This window comes from Chanos chanos, chromosome 10, assembly GCF_902362185.1.
Source record: "Chanos chanos chromosome 10, fChaCha1.1, whole genome shotgun sequence".
Classification (NCBI taxonomy): Eukaryota; Metazoa; Chordata; class Actinopteri; order Gonorynchiformes; family Chanidae; genus Chanos; species Chanos chanos.
Window position 1 is genome coordinate 28782204 of NC_044504.1, and position 14459 is coordinate 28796662.

General features: G+C 41.2%; 1 protein-coding gene across 1 annotated transcript in view; it reads left to right on the plus strand.

The window, feature by feature from the left end:
• clybl (citrate lyase beta like) overlaps nt 1–14459 on the plus strand; it is a 54828-nt gene that overhangs the window by 15583 nt on the left and 24786 nt on the right. Inside the window, exon 2 of the mRNA XM_030786841.1 lies at nt 13720–13930. Coding sequence (XP_030642701.1) covers nt 13720–13930 — 211 coding nt within the window. The remainder of the gene's footprint in view (nt 1–13719; nt 13931–14459) is intronic.

Consider the following 14459-nt stretch of genomic DNA (forward strand, 5'->3'; position numbering starts at 1 on the left):
AATCAGGACCAGTCAGGCTTAAGCCTGTATTAATGAAGCACTTGTTCAGAGCGTAGAAAAGCTTTGTACTCTAGAAAGCCCTCTAACCACTCAGCCTGGAACCCAAATTCATCTTACCATCCTCTGTGATATTTGCTATTTCAGCAGGGTGGTTTTGTCATGTTAAAATAGCAAGACTTTTATCTACATTGAAATATACACAGAAGTTGAGCATCCCTAATCCAACAATCCAGAATCCGAAATGCTGCAATTCTAAACTTTTTGAGCGCAGACATGACGGCATATTTTTTTCATATTTTCATAATGTTTACTTTTAAGTACCTATGTGTGAATAACTTTAAGTGATTGCTTATCAGTAGCATATCAGTTAAGAGTCAGGGATGAAGGTGATACCAGACAACCACAGATTGTCCACATGGGTGGCTGAGGTTGTGACACCTTAGCTGTCTGATGGTTCAGTGTACACAAACTTTGTTTCATGCACAAAATTATTAAAAAGCAAGGCTTTGTACTGGTTCAAGGAACGAAAACGAAAACCAGAAACAATCTGTATACTGCTAGGAACAAAAAGAAAACCAGACACTTTATAATTTTTTGTTATTTTGTTGTATTTTGTTTATATAAAAGAAACTTTATATCAGATTTGAAGCCCTGTTAAAACGTTTTATGCACAACATTATTAAAATATTGTATAAATTACCTTCAGGTTATGTGTACAAAATGTATATAAAACAAATGGATTTTGTATTTAGACTTGGGTCCCATCTCGTTATGTAGCCTATATGCAAATAGTGCAAAATTCTGAAAAAAAAAAAAAAAATCCAAAACACTTGCGGGCCCAGGCATTTCGGATAAGGGATACTCAACCTGTATTTATATATCATAATCTTTATTCTCACTAAAGGTTTTCAAAATTTGATCTCATCTTCATAGTAAATATATTTTTGTTTCTGTATGAAATGTTTTTAAAAAGCAGATGTAAAATGCACGCTTTGTATACTAGTCCCTACAAGGTGAATATCGGCCTTTGGATACTCTTAGCTGTTTGAATGGGTGTAACCATGTGATTAGCTGTCTGACCATTTTTATTGCAGGTCTGCTGGAAATCGTTATGCATGAGAAGACCACAATCCCTGTTGATTGCGTAATGGTATTGTAAATAGCCAGATTTTGTGTAAGGTTTTGTTTTGTTCACTGACCTGCAATGTTGATGCCCAGAGCTGTGTGTTTAAAGATGTCATTGAGCACAGGGGCATGTCTGTCTCACATTCAGAGTGTGTAGGGGGCGTGTAGGGTGGGAGAGGAGGGTGAGAGTAGTCCCTGAAAGCTCACGGAAGAGGCACCTCTCATTTTGATCAGGCACTCTTGACCTATCCATGCGTGCTTGAGTTTATTGAGGCAATTTGTGTCCCCGGAAACATGATTCAGGGATTCTCTCTCTCTCTCTCTCTCTCTCTCTCTCTCCCTTCCCTCACTCTCTCTCTCTCTTTCTCTCTCTCTCTCTCTCTTCCTGTCAGTCTGTCTCACAAACACACATACACACACACTCTGTGTTGCCCTTAGACTTTCTTCTCTGGATCAAACCTGTAATAGAAGACCATGTGTGAGTCTATTGTACAAAGTGATCCAATACAGTTTTGCAGTACTCTCTAAGTGATAGTCCTAAACTGATTATACTTACTCAAATCATTCATTTTAGACTCTGAAAATAAATCAAGATTGGATTCTCCTCATGCAAGAGATTAGACTCGGTTTTTCATGTTTGAGACTCTCAGTATGTACATCCTGCCACTAGGGGGTGAAGTGAGCTACAACAGGGTCATGACTGACTGTATTGGAGGAACTATCTGAGTGTAACTGAAGCTGCCATAAATAAAGCACCTCAAAGAAACCAAGTGTTTGGATGTACTCGTGATATTTAGCGCAGAAATCAGATGAGTGACGTAGCAGTCTGTTTTGACTCCGCGTTAAATCCACCAATGTGGTTGCCGAGACTTTTTGAACACCTTAGCCCATATCTCCATCAGAGTATTCCATCCATCCAGTGACCCTAAGCCGTGGTCCACTGGGGCTTTAAGTCTGGGCAGAATTATAGCTGTTGGGCATTGTGTTGTGTTTGTGTTTCACAGTTCCACAAATGTTTACTGTTCCTCTAAAGCTGTGTTCAAAACCTATAGCTGGTCAGACTGCAACTGACGTCCGGTGTGTGCACGCGTGCATGTGCGTGTGTGTGTGTGTGTGTGTGTGTGTGTGTGCGCGTGCATATGTGTGTGTGTGTGTGTGTCCGCGTGCGTGCACCTGCATATGTGTGTGTGTGTGTGTGCAGAGGGACACAATAAGCTAAGCCCTGTGTGCGGAGTTAGATTGATTGTTACTGGATAAGAGCTCTGCTCTGCTTGCTGTTGGCTGGAGGCTGTGACTGCCTCACCCCCCAGTTCCCCCAGTCATCCCAGTGCTGGGCCTCAACCACCTGTGGTGCAGTCAGGCCATCCATCTTCCCTTTGCAAACACACACACACACACACACACACACACATTAACACACACAGAGTACAAGGGGCTGTGGCTGTCTGACAAACAGTCTGTCTGCAAGCTGTCTGACATCTTAATGTAGTGGTTAAAAGACATTTCTCACCAAGGTGCTTCAGTGTATCATTTTTGCATGTGCTGAAATGGTTGGAGGCCAAATGCATGGCAGCCACAGTTAATTTTTAATGAATTGAATTAGATATGGAAGTAAAATATAGCCTGTGTGGGAAAGGCAGCCTTTCTGAGCTGTGCAGAAAGTCCTGAGACATTGTTACTGAAAATCCTAACACCATACCACTCCACTGCTCTGCTGTATGTGTTATTTATTCTAAACCAACACTTTTATCATCTCTTTGATACACAAGTCTGGTGAATAGTTCGAATGAGGCTACCAGGCAAAAGACAGTGACGTGTGTGTGTGTGTGTGTGTGTGTGTGTGTGTGTGTCCTGAGAGCTGACTGAAGTGGTCAGATGGTGAGTGTATTAGAGTGTTTAAATAGTGAGTGAAAGTGAGAGTGTGGCTCGGGGTCCCAGTGGCTGGGCTGTAGTTAGGTGGTGGCTGCTTTGTGGAGCTCCTGCTAATACTCACATGTCCATATGGTTGGAGGAGAGAGAGGAGAGAGAGAGAGAGAGAGAGAAAGAAAAAGAGAGAGAGGTGTTTGAGCTGCTCTGGAGAGCCGCCAGAGAGGAAAGTGGAACTCGGCCTGGAGACATTAGGCTCTGCCCAGCTCAGAGACGTGACAAAGCAGTGCCTTGAACTGAGTGAGTGTGCTTTCTTTCTCTCTCTCTCCCTCTCTCTCTCTCTCTCTCTCTCTCTTTCTCTCACTCTCTCTCTCTCTCACATGTGTGTGTAAGCACAGTATCTCAGGTTAATAGGCATATTAACTTGTCAAGGTCAGTTATCCATGTGCATGTCTCTTTAATAGTCATAGGCTATAGATATGTTTGTTATTATCTCATTATTGTGTGTATGTGTGTGTGTTTTTGTCAATTTTTGTCTTGCTCATATTTTTAGATGTTTCTATAGAATACACAAACCAAACATATATCTGTGAAATTATAGCACGATCCTGTCCAACTGAATGACTGTGTAAATCAGCTGTAACATATGGTGTTAAATGAAGGAGGTTTTGTTTTCATTGACGTGACAGGAGGAGTGGTGGTTTTGGTGACTAATCAGTCTTTCCAAAGCTTTTAAAAACCAACAATAATCAATCACTTCTCTTAGGCAGAGTGCTTCACAGGCCTGTCTTTAAGTGGTGTCATTTTAAACAGGGATGCAGTGGTGGACACATACTGGGAACAGGAATGTACCCCTCCCAGCCTACTCAGCAACACTAACCTAACATTAAGAGAACATTTCTAAAGAGATCATTAGCAAAACAACAATTGTGTTGTGTTTGTTTTGAGTAAAATTGCATGTTGAGTTAGGTTCTTCCCATCCAATTATTTTCTCTTGACATTACACTACCAAAACACTACAATAAGATTATTGATGTGCAATGCAATTTGCATCAAATTGAATAATCCTGACAGGGCTGTGTAGAATTAGTGTATGTGTGTGGGGTTTTTTTTATGTCTAGATATCATAAAAAGTACCTTTTTATGATGTTGAGATCATGTACTGCAAGATCAGTTGGATATAATAGATTCAGAAGTGATAGCTCACTCAGTCTTTTCTCTAAAGGAAACTGTAGATCTGTTGTTTTAGTTTCTGGTTGTTGTTGCTTCAGACTGAAACATTTACAGGGGGAAGTGCCTTACTTCAAAATTGCTGACACTTTAACAGGACAGCAACATTTGATTTGTTCGTAACCTACAAGCATGTACTTATGCGCACCTCTGTAGTATGGGGACTTTATTTCAAACTTGCACTTGGCATATTTATGTATGTTTCTCCATTTTCTTGTCCATCTTTAAAACATTTGCACACCGATCCTTCTTTAGGATTTTGTTTTTTTCTTAAAGAGCAAAACATTTTATTAGACACATGGAAAGAGTAGACAATAAGTCATTAATCAATATTTTGATGTAAGCATTACAAGAACACTTGTTTGAAGTGCATTTTTTGACCCTCAAGTTCTTTTGATTCGCTAGATAGCAAGAGACAGGTTTGGATGAGAAGCTGAGATCTGTGGGAAAAGCTAAAACTTGTAATGGAAGAACAGTGACCAGTAAAGAGAGGAGTGTACCTCAGTAAACTCCAGACTCTTACAATTCAGACCACACCCTATGACAATCCATACGCAGCCCTTTAGCCACCCTAAGATGTAAGTCCTTATTCTGTTTCACGGATACCCTCTCAAGCATTCTGTAAGTAACTAACCTTAAGTAAGACAGTATCTTTTTTTTATTATTACATTTCTGTGACGCATTATAAACCATTACCCCGTAATGTCATTCACGTGTTGGTTTTAACGGAAGGGTTGCGAAAATGTTTGGTCCATAGCAAACCTCTAAAACAAAACAAACAAACAACCCCCCCCCCCCCCAAAAAAAAGAAAAACAACAACAACAACAACAAAAAAACAGGACACTTTGCTTTTGCAACCCTGCTGTCACATCTCTGAAAATGCCCAGATTCTATTTGCATGAAATAAATAAAAATCATATCACATTAAGCGCGGCCGAGGCAAAAGGTTCCCGGTCCCAGATGTCGTCTCCATCTGTCCCAGACCCACTGTCTCATTGTCATGTTCTGTGTTGTTAAATGTTAAATAATTCCAACAGAACAGTACTTTTATTAATGGCTATTTTTTCCCCCCTTTTCTTTTTTTGTTCTCCCCTCCCTCATTCTTTCCCTCTCCTCTTGCTACCCACTGCGAGAACATTTTTTCTTAACACTAGAGCTCCTGATCACATTGGGTTCTAACTATGGGCGAGCAAACATGGGCTAATTACTAATGTGATGAATAATGATTGGTGAACATAGTGAGGCCGCTTCTCCCTGTGTCAGGAGCATGATGAAAAGCCAGGGCTTTATTAGTGGTGGAACAAACCCCCCCACCACCACCAACACCACTCCACCCCCTCTCTCTTCTCTGTTCTCGCTCTCTCTCTCTCTCTCTCTCTCTCTCTCTCTCTCTCTCTCAAGGTACCTTGTCAGCCCTGTCTTCCCGTACAGGTTGGGTCTTGGGGACAGGGAGAGTAGACACACGCACTTGAGCCCACGAGAACCAAACGCCTCCCCTGTGACGTGTCACGGCCTCAGATAATGAAGCCACATAAGCCCGTTATTTGCTGTTTTACAACTTGTTTTACGAAGGTGAGCTGACAAGCAGCCTCCATAATGGTTCCTGTCACTTTAACTGACAGTATTACCAAGAGAAAAGGAGAACCCAAAGAAACTGTGAGAATGGGCTGGACCTTTATTTGAGCTGGCCGTCTTTGATGGTGATCTGACTGCAGGCTATCATTTTACATTTTACGCCGGTCACCATTGTCGAAAGGCCATTATAGGTGCTGAACTCTAGTTTTATTTTCCCTTCCCGCTAATCAATTACAGCGTTCATCCATTAATCAGCTAAAGTGATGGTGTAAGAATGAGTCCTGGGTTAAAAGTGAGCTTCGCTCAGGGCCTCGGGCAAGAGTTAACGGGCTAGATTTCTTAATCCCTGGGAATTTCAAAGAACATGAAACAAATGACTTAAATGACGTTTTCTAATTGGTTTGTAACACTCATTAGATATCTTACTTAGTGTCTGTCAATTATTGATTTTATCATGATATAACCTCCTAAGTGATGTCCATTCATTTGGCATACCATTTATGTTTGGGTCAGTATAGACAGTTTTCCATCAGTTTCCATCAGTATGTGAAACTGATATTACATAGAAGGTACTGCTGTTTAAAAAGTATTTCTTTTGAACTAGATCTGTGAAGAAGAATTTTTTTTTCTTGTATTGATGCGCATAAAATGACCTTTGACATGTTGCATGGTTTAACAGGCAGTAGAATGTTACTGAAGAGCTTTATATGCCACGGTGACATTGACGTTTTACTAACGAAGAAAGAAGCAAGTTGTGTTCATTAATTTGTTCCTTTTTTTGGTTCATTCATTTATTCATTCGTTCACTCGTTCATTCTTTAGCCCATCAAACCATACAAATACACTGGGCTGTGAATTTTCATTCTACATCATCCTGGAAGACAACTCAGTTGTAAAAACATAAAATAATTCATATCTGCTTTTGAACCATTTGAACCAAGCCCTGAAAGATGAGCATGTACCTCAAAAAATCTCTATGTATGCATGTCACTATCAATTTGTGAGAGTGTTCACTGGCATACTAATATTGTGCGTCAGGGAGGGGAAGGAGACATAATTTGGGGTGTTTTTAATAAAACATGTCAAACAAATCTTTGGCCTTTTTGTGCTTGCCAGCATGCATGTCGATGTACCCAGGCTGAGGGGTGGCATGATAGAACTGTAAATGAAGCCACGCCGCCCATTAAAATGGACAGCACATACAAGCTCTTGTAAACTGTGAAAGAAATATTTTCCGTTGAAACAGTCTAGGAAGTGAGGGGAGAGGACGCTCTTCACACCCTGTCCACTGAATGAATAATAACCCCCAAATATTGGACATGTACTGTATTTATTTATTTATTTGCCCCCCCAGTTAAGTCATTTTTATGCAGTCTCCCAGCCTCAGTCGAAGGCTAATGTGTCTTTTTGAGAGTTACACATTTATTTAATCAGATGAAAGAGTGCAGGATAAATGTTTCTCGGGGGGTTGAAAGCTAATTGTGTTAGTACACAAAGAGGCACTTCAGATGTGAAGCAGAAGAGGAGAACAGGGAGAAGAGGTAGTAGTTTTTGAGAGGTGGCCACTGTGGCGGTGCTCCTACTGTGAGAACTAAAGTGATGTGCTGTCACTTCAGGACCAACCCAACTGGACAAGACCAATAGTTGGAGCCACTTCCACACTCTCTGTTTTTTGTTTTTTTGTTTTTCCGTCTCCATCGCAGTCCTCTTCTGAGCTTCCCTCTCGTCATAGGTTTGTCCTTTCTCTCTGTCACTCGCTCTGAGTTTAACTCTACTCTCTCCTTTCCCTCTTTCCTCCTCTTCCCCTCCTTTATTCGCTCTTTGTCTCTCCCTCTTGCCCTCTTTCTCTCTCTCTCTCTCTCTCTCTCTCTCTCGCTCCCTCTCGCTCCCTCCCTCTCTGTCCCCCCCTCCCCCCCCCCCTTTTTTTTTTTTACGAGATAGTCCAGCCCCCAGGGTCAGTCAACAGAGTTCCTTGTGGGTTTTTGTGGGGATAGGGTGTTGGGGGACACTTCTTGTGTAGATTTTTCAATTCTTCAATGTGTCACTTGGCTGTGAGTGCTATTGTCCGAGAGTCTCTTTTCTCCGTGCCCCTCCACTGCAACGAGTTGTGTCATTCCCTCATGATCAGCACTTTTGTTGCCTTTGTTTTTGGCCCTACCTCAGAAGTCCATCTTGTCTTTTATCCTCCTCCCATTCATGCAGAAGGGAACAGTTGTGCTCTGTTGTGGAGATGTTCCACTGGATTTCCACCAGTGGGGTTTCTTTTCATTCCCTTCAAAGTGCTACAATGGGGCTCCAAAGGCCTGAATGGCTATTGCGGAGTGCGCACTCTTAGTGGGCTCCGATATTTTGTTTTCCCGAAGTCAATAAAAATGCTAAGTTAAAAGCCAACCCCTGTGCCCTCCCCACACCCTACACTTGTTCCCTCCTTTTATGTTCCTCCCTCAATTATTTCTAAAGAAAAATTAATGGGAATTTTTTTTTCCTCTTTTCTTGATCTTGCTAGCAGAAAGCGAATCAGATTAAGATCTTTATATCATGTGAGATTTTTTTTTTTTCCTCTTCATTTTCTTCTTGCACCTGGTCAGATATATAGACGTTACTCTTACAGAATATGGACAGGCAGCGCGGCTCTCGTCGAAGAAAAAAGATAAAGGGCTGAGGTTTGACGGGTGAAGCTGCTTTTTCCCTCTTTTGTGAGGAATTAGAGCCAAGACCACTACTTCTTCCTCTTCACTGTGCTTGTCAGGCATTGTGTTGACATGGTTTGAGAATGGGGCTGTTGTTGAAGGGAGATTACAGGTAGATGTGTAGGCCGGTAAAGATAACTGCTCTGACTTCATCCTCATTGCGCAGATTAAGGCGTAAAATCCCCCCCTAATGAGATGAGAGGGGGCGGGGGGGGGGGGGGGGGGGGGGGGGGGGGGGGGGGGGGGGGGGGGGGGGGGGGGGGGGGGGGGGGCATGGTTCTGTCGACTTCTGAAGTTCAGTTGCTGGGGTCACCTGCCACCAGCTGATCCTATTTGGAGGGGATCAGATGCTCCAGTTAGATCTTTGGGCACAGAGAAAGAGAAACAGCAAAAAAGAGAGAGAGGGAGAGACAGAGGGAGACAGACAGAGAGAGAAGCAAAGAGAGGGATCAAGAAAGTTAGAAGGACAGGAAGAATCAAGACACTGTTTTTTTTTTTTTTCCCCTTATTTTTTCTCCCCCTTTAGTGTCTTCTGCGTCTGCCTTTTCTGCATATTTTCCACAGTTTTTCAGACTTGGTCTTGGTGTTTTCAGGCTTAAAAAACAAGCGTGATGTCATGCTGGGAATTCAGTTTTATTGGGATTGTTTCAGCCAGCGATAGACTGAGGTGGACAAGAATGTGCAAAACCTAAGCTTGGAATGAGATAAATATGGATGACTCTTTGACCGTTTCATTTCCTCCGCCGGCTTTATTTCATGTTTATGCATCAGAGCATCGATTTTTTTTTTTTTCCCTCCATCCCTCTTGTTTCATCTTTTTTTTTTTTATTTGTAAATTTCATTTTAAAGCCTAAACGAGACAGATCTTGGAAGTAGTTTGCATATTAAAAAGAGACTGATTATCACAGAGTAGAGACACAAATCTTTAATTTTGTGCATTTTAGACACAGCCACTGCTGGCACTGTCAGGTGCTGGAAATAATTGTGAAATCTGCATATTGAGAGGACTTCAGTTGACAGTGTTCATACAGCATGTGGGGAGAGGGGCTGAAATTGGACAACATATTTATACATGGTGCCGTGGCTAAAGCTTTTGTTGTATCCGGGAATTCACAAATCTCTTTATTATGAGAGAATTCTAACATTTAATTCAGACATGAATTTGTTGTTACCAACTGCATGAATATTTTTTGGTTTTCTCTTAGATTTTTTTCTTTTTTTTTTTTTTTTGTACCTCTCTGAAATTGTTTTCTCTTCCTTCAAATGTGTAGCTGATTTTCTGGTATTTAACTGTCGAGGTTTTAAAAGCATAAGCTGATTTGCTAGATAACAGAGTTTAGTTTGCGCATCATCAAATCGCAAGATATAATTGTGGTATACAATTTCAGGTTTACCATGTTTTAAGCTAGTTACTGTTAGCTGCAAGTGGAAGCTGTGGAAGTTTTGAGAAGTACCATTTGTGGCAGTTATGCTTAGCAGAAACGACATACTGGTTTACAATAAATTTAAAACGCATAATGTGCTAACAGACTGACTAGAATTGAGGGTTAGTTAGTGATTAGTTACCTTAATAACTAAACCCGGCACAGATCTGTAGAGGATAAATTGTAGATTTAAGGAGAGACCATATCAAAGAACACTTGAGAGATTTGAGCATGGGAGTCACAGTTTCTTTCTTTTTTTTTTTTCCAGCAGTTGGTTACAGCACACCTGTCTTAAGCATTTGGATGGAGTCAGTCAGTAAGCCTGAAGAATACTCTCAGGTCTGCTCATACAAACTTAGGCTCTACCAGTAATGAGCACCAGCCCTGTCCAGAGTCATATAAAAGCAAACCAAGCTGAAATCTCAGAAGCTGGACTTGTAAATCCACCTACAGCGTAATGGTCAGATTATTTTACAGCCACTAATGTAGATACGCTGCCCTGTGTTATGATAACCTTTCAAGTTGAAGAGAAAAAAAAAACGAGGAATTCAAAAATGTTGTATAATTCAGGGATTGTAAAACTTATGAAACATATATCATGGTGTAATGACAAAGAAAAATGTTGGCCAGATGTGGCACCATGTCAGTAAAAGGTTCCAGGTTGGACTACTGTGCTGATATTTTTTTTTTCCTCTTTTTTGTTTTTCTTTCTTTCTTTCTATTTTTTTTTTTTTTTTGTGAGATCAGACACTTAATAGTTTCAGTGCTACTGTAATGTACCCATAACATTTATGGCTTGTTTTTATTGCTGGCAGTTTGCCTTGCTTTTAATGTGAATGACTACACCTTTAACATTTGTGACTGGTGTTACCATTTTGGATATTAACTGAAGAGGTTCTTTTTCAAGCCAAATATTGTTCCTAATGACAAATTGGGTAAATCACGTAATCGTATAAATAATTGAAAGATATGATCATTCTTGTGCAGTGGCTTTTGCGACTGGACTTCGATGTTGTGGTTGGTGTGAAAAAGCTATTAGCCATTGTTTAATGGAATTTGAGTCGTTCTTTACTGTGAGAGTGGTATGCCACAAGTTTTATGACTTCCGTAATTATGTGAACAAGCTTCTCAGTGTGTTGGCAGCCTAGCCGAATGACTTTAGCATTGCTGTGGTATATAATGTGAATTTGTGGATTATGAGGTCTACCTTTTTATTCCTAAATAACACTACTGCCTGTAGCATCACCTACTTTTTTGAGTTGACCACAAAACACCTGTGACACATTTGTCACCTTTACCAACATTTCTATGCTCCATGGCATTAAACTGCTCTTAAAATCTTCAAGTTGCGTGATTTGTCTTGCCTGTCTGAGGCTGTAGCCTCAGTACATAGTGCATTGCTACACTAGCCGCTGACGTGCCTTAATTTTCAGTTCTGTGTGTGTAGATTAAACGCGACTCTTTGGTCAAGTCCGTTCTGATTCGGTCATTATGCTACGTTTAGCAGCGTTTCAAACATATATGGGAAGATCAGCAGACGGGTCGGTCCCATGTTGAAGGGGATGCCGTCTACTCAGCACCCACTTCAAGGCTGTTGGGAGAACATGATGTGCCAAAGCGAGGTGCCCTTGTAGCCCTTTGGCAACCAGACTGCTGCAGATTAAATGCTACCACTGAGTTGGAAAAAAAAAAACAAGTGAAACGGTGAAAGAAAACGCTGAAAGAACATGGCTTGTAGATTTGTTGAATAGTTTTATCTTTCCTGGAACCCCTCACCCCCGTGTCAGCTGATCTGCTGTGGTTCCCTGCTTCCTCTCTGATGATCAGCCGCAAGGGACTCTTTTTTTCTTCCCTCTTGTTTTTTTTTTTCCCCTTTCTATTAAATTTATTCTTTAATTACGGCTGCCATCTTCTAGTACCATCTTCAACCCCACTCACGGGATAATTTATTTCCCTTTCAAGTGGGCACTTAAAATGGCTTTTTAACATTTTCACCCCTGCAGCTGTATGCACTGAATGTTGAAGACTTCATTTGGATCTTTCTCTCCACCCATTACTCTCCGACACCTCCTCAGCCACCCCCCTCCAACCCTCTTCCCTACCTGCTTTGCTCCAAACTGGTTTTGCTTTTTCTTTTTCCTCCCTAGTTTTGCTTTTTGCTTTGTGTTTTATTTCCTCTCTTCAACTTTGGACACTGTAGGCTTTTGTCTCTCAAGTGGAAGTAAGCTCCTTGGCTCCTCTTTGGTTTCTCGGTGCTTACTGATTGTAAGGATTTTTTTTTTATGCTTATTCCTCCTCCTTCCCCTTTTGAGAGATTGTCAGTAACCAGATTTAAACACTTTTGAGAGCATTGAGAGACCCTGCAGTGATGCTGTGTCCCCAGGACTGCAAAGTGCTTAGAGCCATAACTACCTGAATTGCTTTTAATTGCCCAATGTAGCTCAATCATCGTGGTTCCGATTAGGCCTGACTGATACTGGAAAGCAATTGTAAGTGTGGAGGATGGGGATAAGTGCCTACTGAAGTGACATTAGCTTCCTTAGACAACAAAGACAGAAAAGAGAATACCCTCCTTTTTTCTCTTTCAAGGAGCCCTAGCTCTGAAACCCCCCACCCTTTTTTCTTCTCCCCACCCAAAATTTAAAAAAAAAAAAAATTCTATTAATGCAGTCCCTCAGAGGGCAACGTGAAGAAACAGATAGACAAGGCCCATTTCTGACTGTAATTAGTTATGTGTGATCTCAGTTATTTGGCCCATTCATTAGTACTAATTGTTTGAACAACTCCCAGCCTAAGGAACAAATAATTAAACATGTATGCCATAACTGATTTTTTTTTTTTTTTTTTTGCATACTATTAAAATGTGTTCTTTGGTGGTAGAAGCAATTAAACAGCTTTTTTTTTTAGGTGGAAAACAATGCTAATCACAGATATCATAGCTTTCTAGAAGTGCCCTTATTGTTGTCATTTTAAGCCTTGCTACTGTTGTAAGGTACTGGCACTGTTTCCAGGAGCAATTAGCAGAAAGTAGGCTATTACGTGGATTTGTTGTACTGTCCAAACCTGAGTTTTTCAGAGCCATCATTAATCCTTTTCAGTCAGTGTGTCTTTACACCCAAAATGGCCTGGTCTTTAGTAGATTTGTTCAGCTGGATCTGCTAAGCCTTTGAGCATTAGCATGAGAAGAGAGCAGTAGTTTGTGGTGTAGTCACTGATAAAAGGTTTGAAACTATAAGTCAGCGCTTGAATCAGGAATTGAAAAGGAAAACAAACCTTTTTACCTTCTTCTAACACAGAGTCAAAGACATATGTAGAGAAATCTGGACTTTCACTTGCTGGACCATTGATAAACATTACATGATGCAAAAGGAGATAATAAATCATGATCTAATGGAAGGCTGTGAATCAGGCCCAGTGGCAATAGATGTAAGAGGAAGTATACACGGTGATGTTAGAGAAAAAAGGATGAGTCCATTTCAGATTCATATGTAACTTTGTAATATGATATTTAAATCGGGAGTGGCCAGTGTGTCTCCTGCAAATTTACCGTCCACCAGGATGTCCAACTCCAATCTAACACACTTTGTTCAGCCACTCAAAGTCCTGAGGAGCATATGAATATTAGATCTAGGAGTGCGAGATTAAAGCCAGAATGGGATTCCCACAGTAGGGTAGTTCCCTCAAGATGGGCTACCCTAAATCACTCTGTGAATTTGAATCGCTACGAATCATGCGCATCATTCCTACATGTTAATGTCACTTTTTTTTTTTTTTAATTGTTTGTTTATTCATCTGTTTATTTGGCCAGGGATATGCACAGGCTGCTGTTGGCAGCTAGGCCACAGTGCTGTGGCAGCCGTCGTGCCCAGCACAGCCCGGGCACCTCGCTGAAGTATGTGCCACGCCGTGCCATCCTCTACGTTCCAGGCAACGACGAGAGGAAACTGAGGAAACTGAGTTCCCTCGACGTGGACTGCGCCGTGCTGGACTGTGAGGATGGAGTGGCCCTCAACAAGAAGGTACCAAAAATATGGAGAACTGTCCAAGACCACCTGACTCCAGTGCATTGAATTTCATATCATTCAAATTCCAACCTCTTCTTTTCTGAGCTAGATCTTAATCACTCCATTAGGAAGCAACCTAAGCATAATGCTTTACCCCCCCCCCAAAAAAAAAAATAATAAAGAAAACACTTTTTTTTTTTTTTCGCCGTAATGTGTTGAGAGGTGAAAAAAAGCTATCTTTACTACCCCATCCCCCTCACATTCGCATGAAACAAGGTGTTCTCTTCACACTGAGGAAACAGCAGGATGAGAGCAGATGCAGCAGGTTAAAAGCATTCTCGACCCGCCCACACAGCCCACCAATTTGCCCTGCCTGCCTCTCCATGAAATCATGACTAAAGAGAGGCCAGGAAGGAAAGAAGTCAAGTGACAAAGGTTTTTAAGTCATGATAATAAAGATGATTGATGTGGCTACAGGCTATAGCTGTATGAGAGAAGAGTATAAGAAAAAAAAAACTAAAACCCTCTGACAAAGGTGATGAGA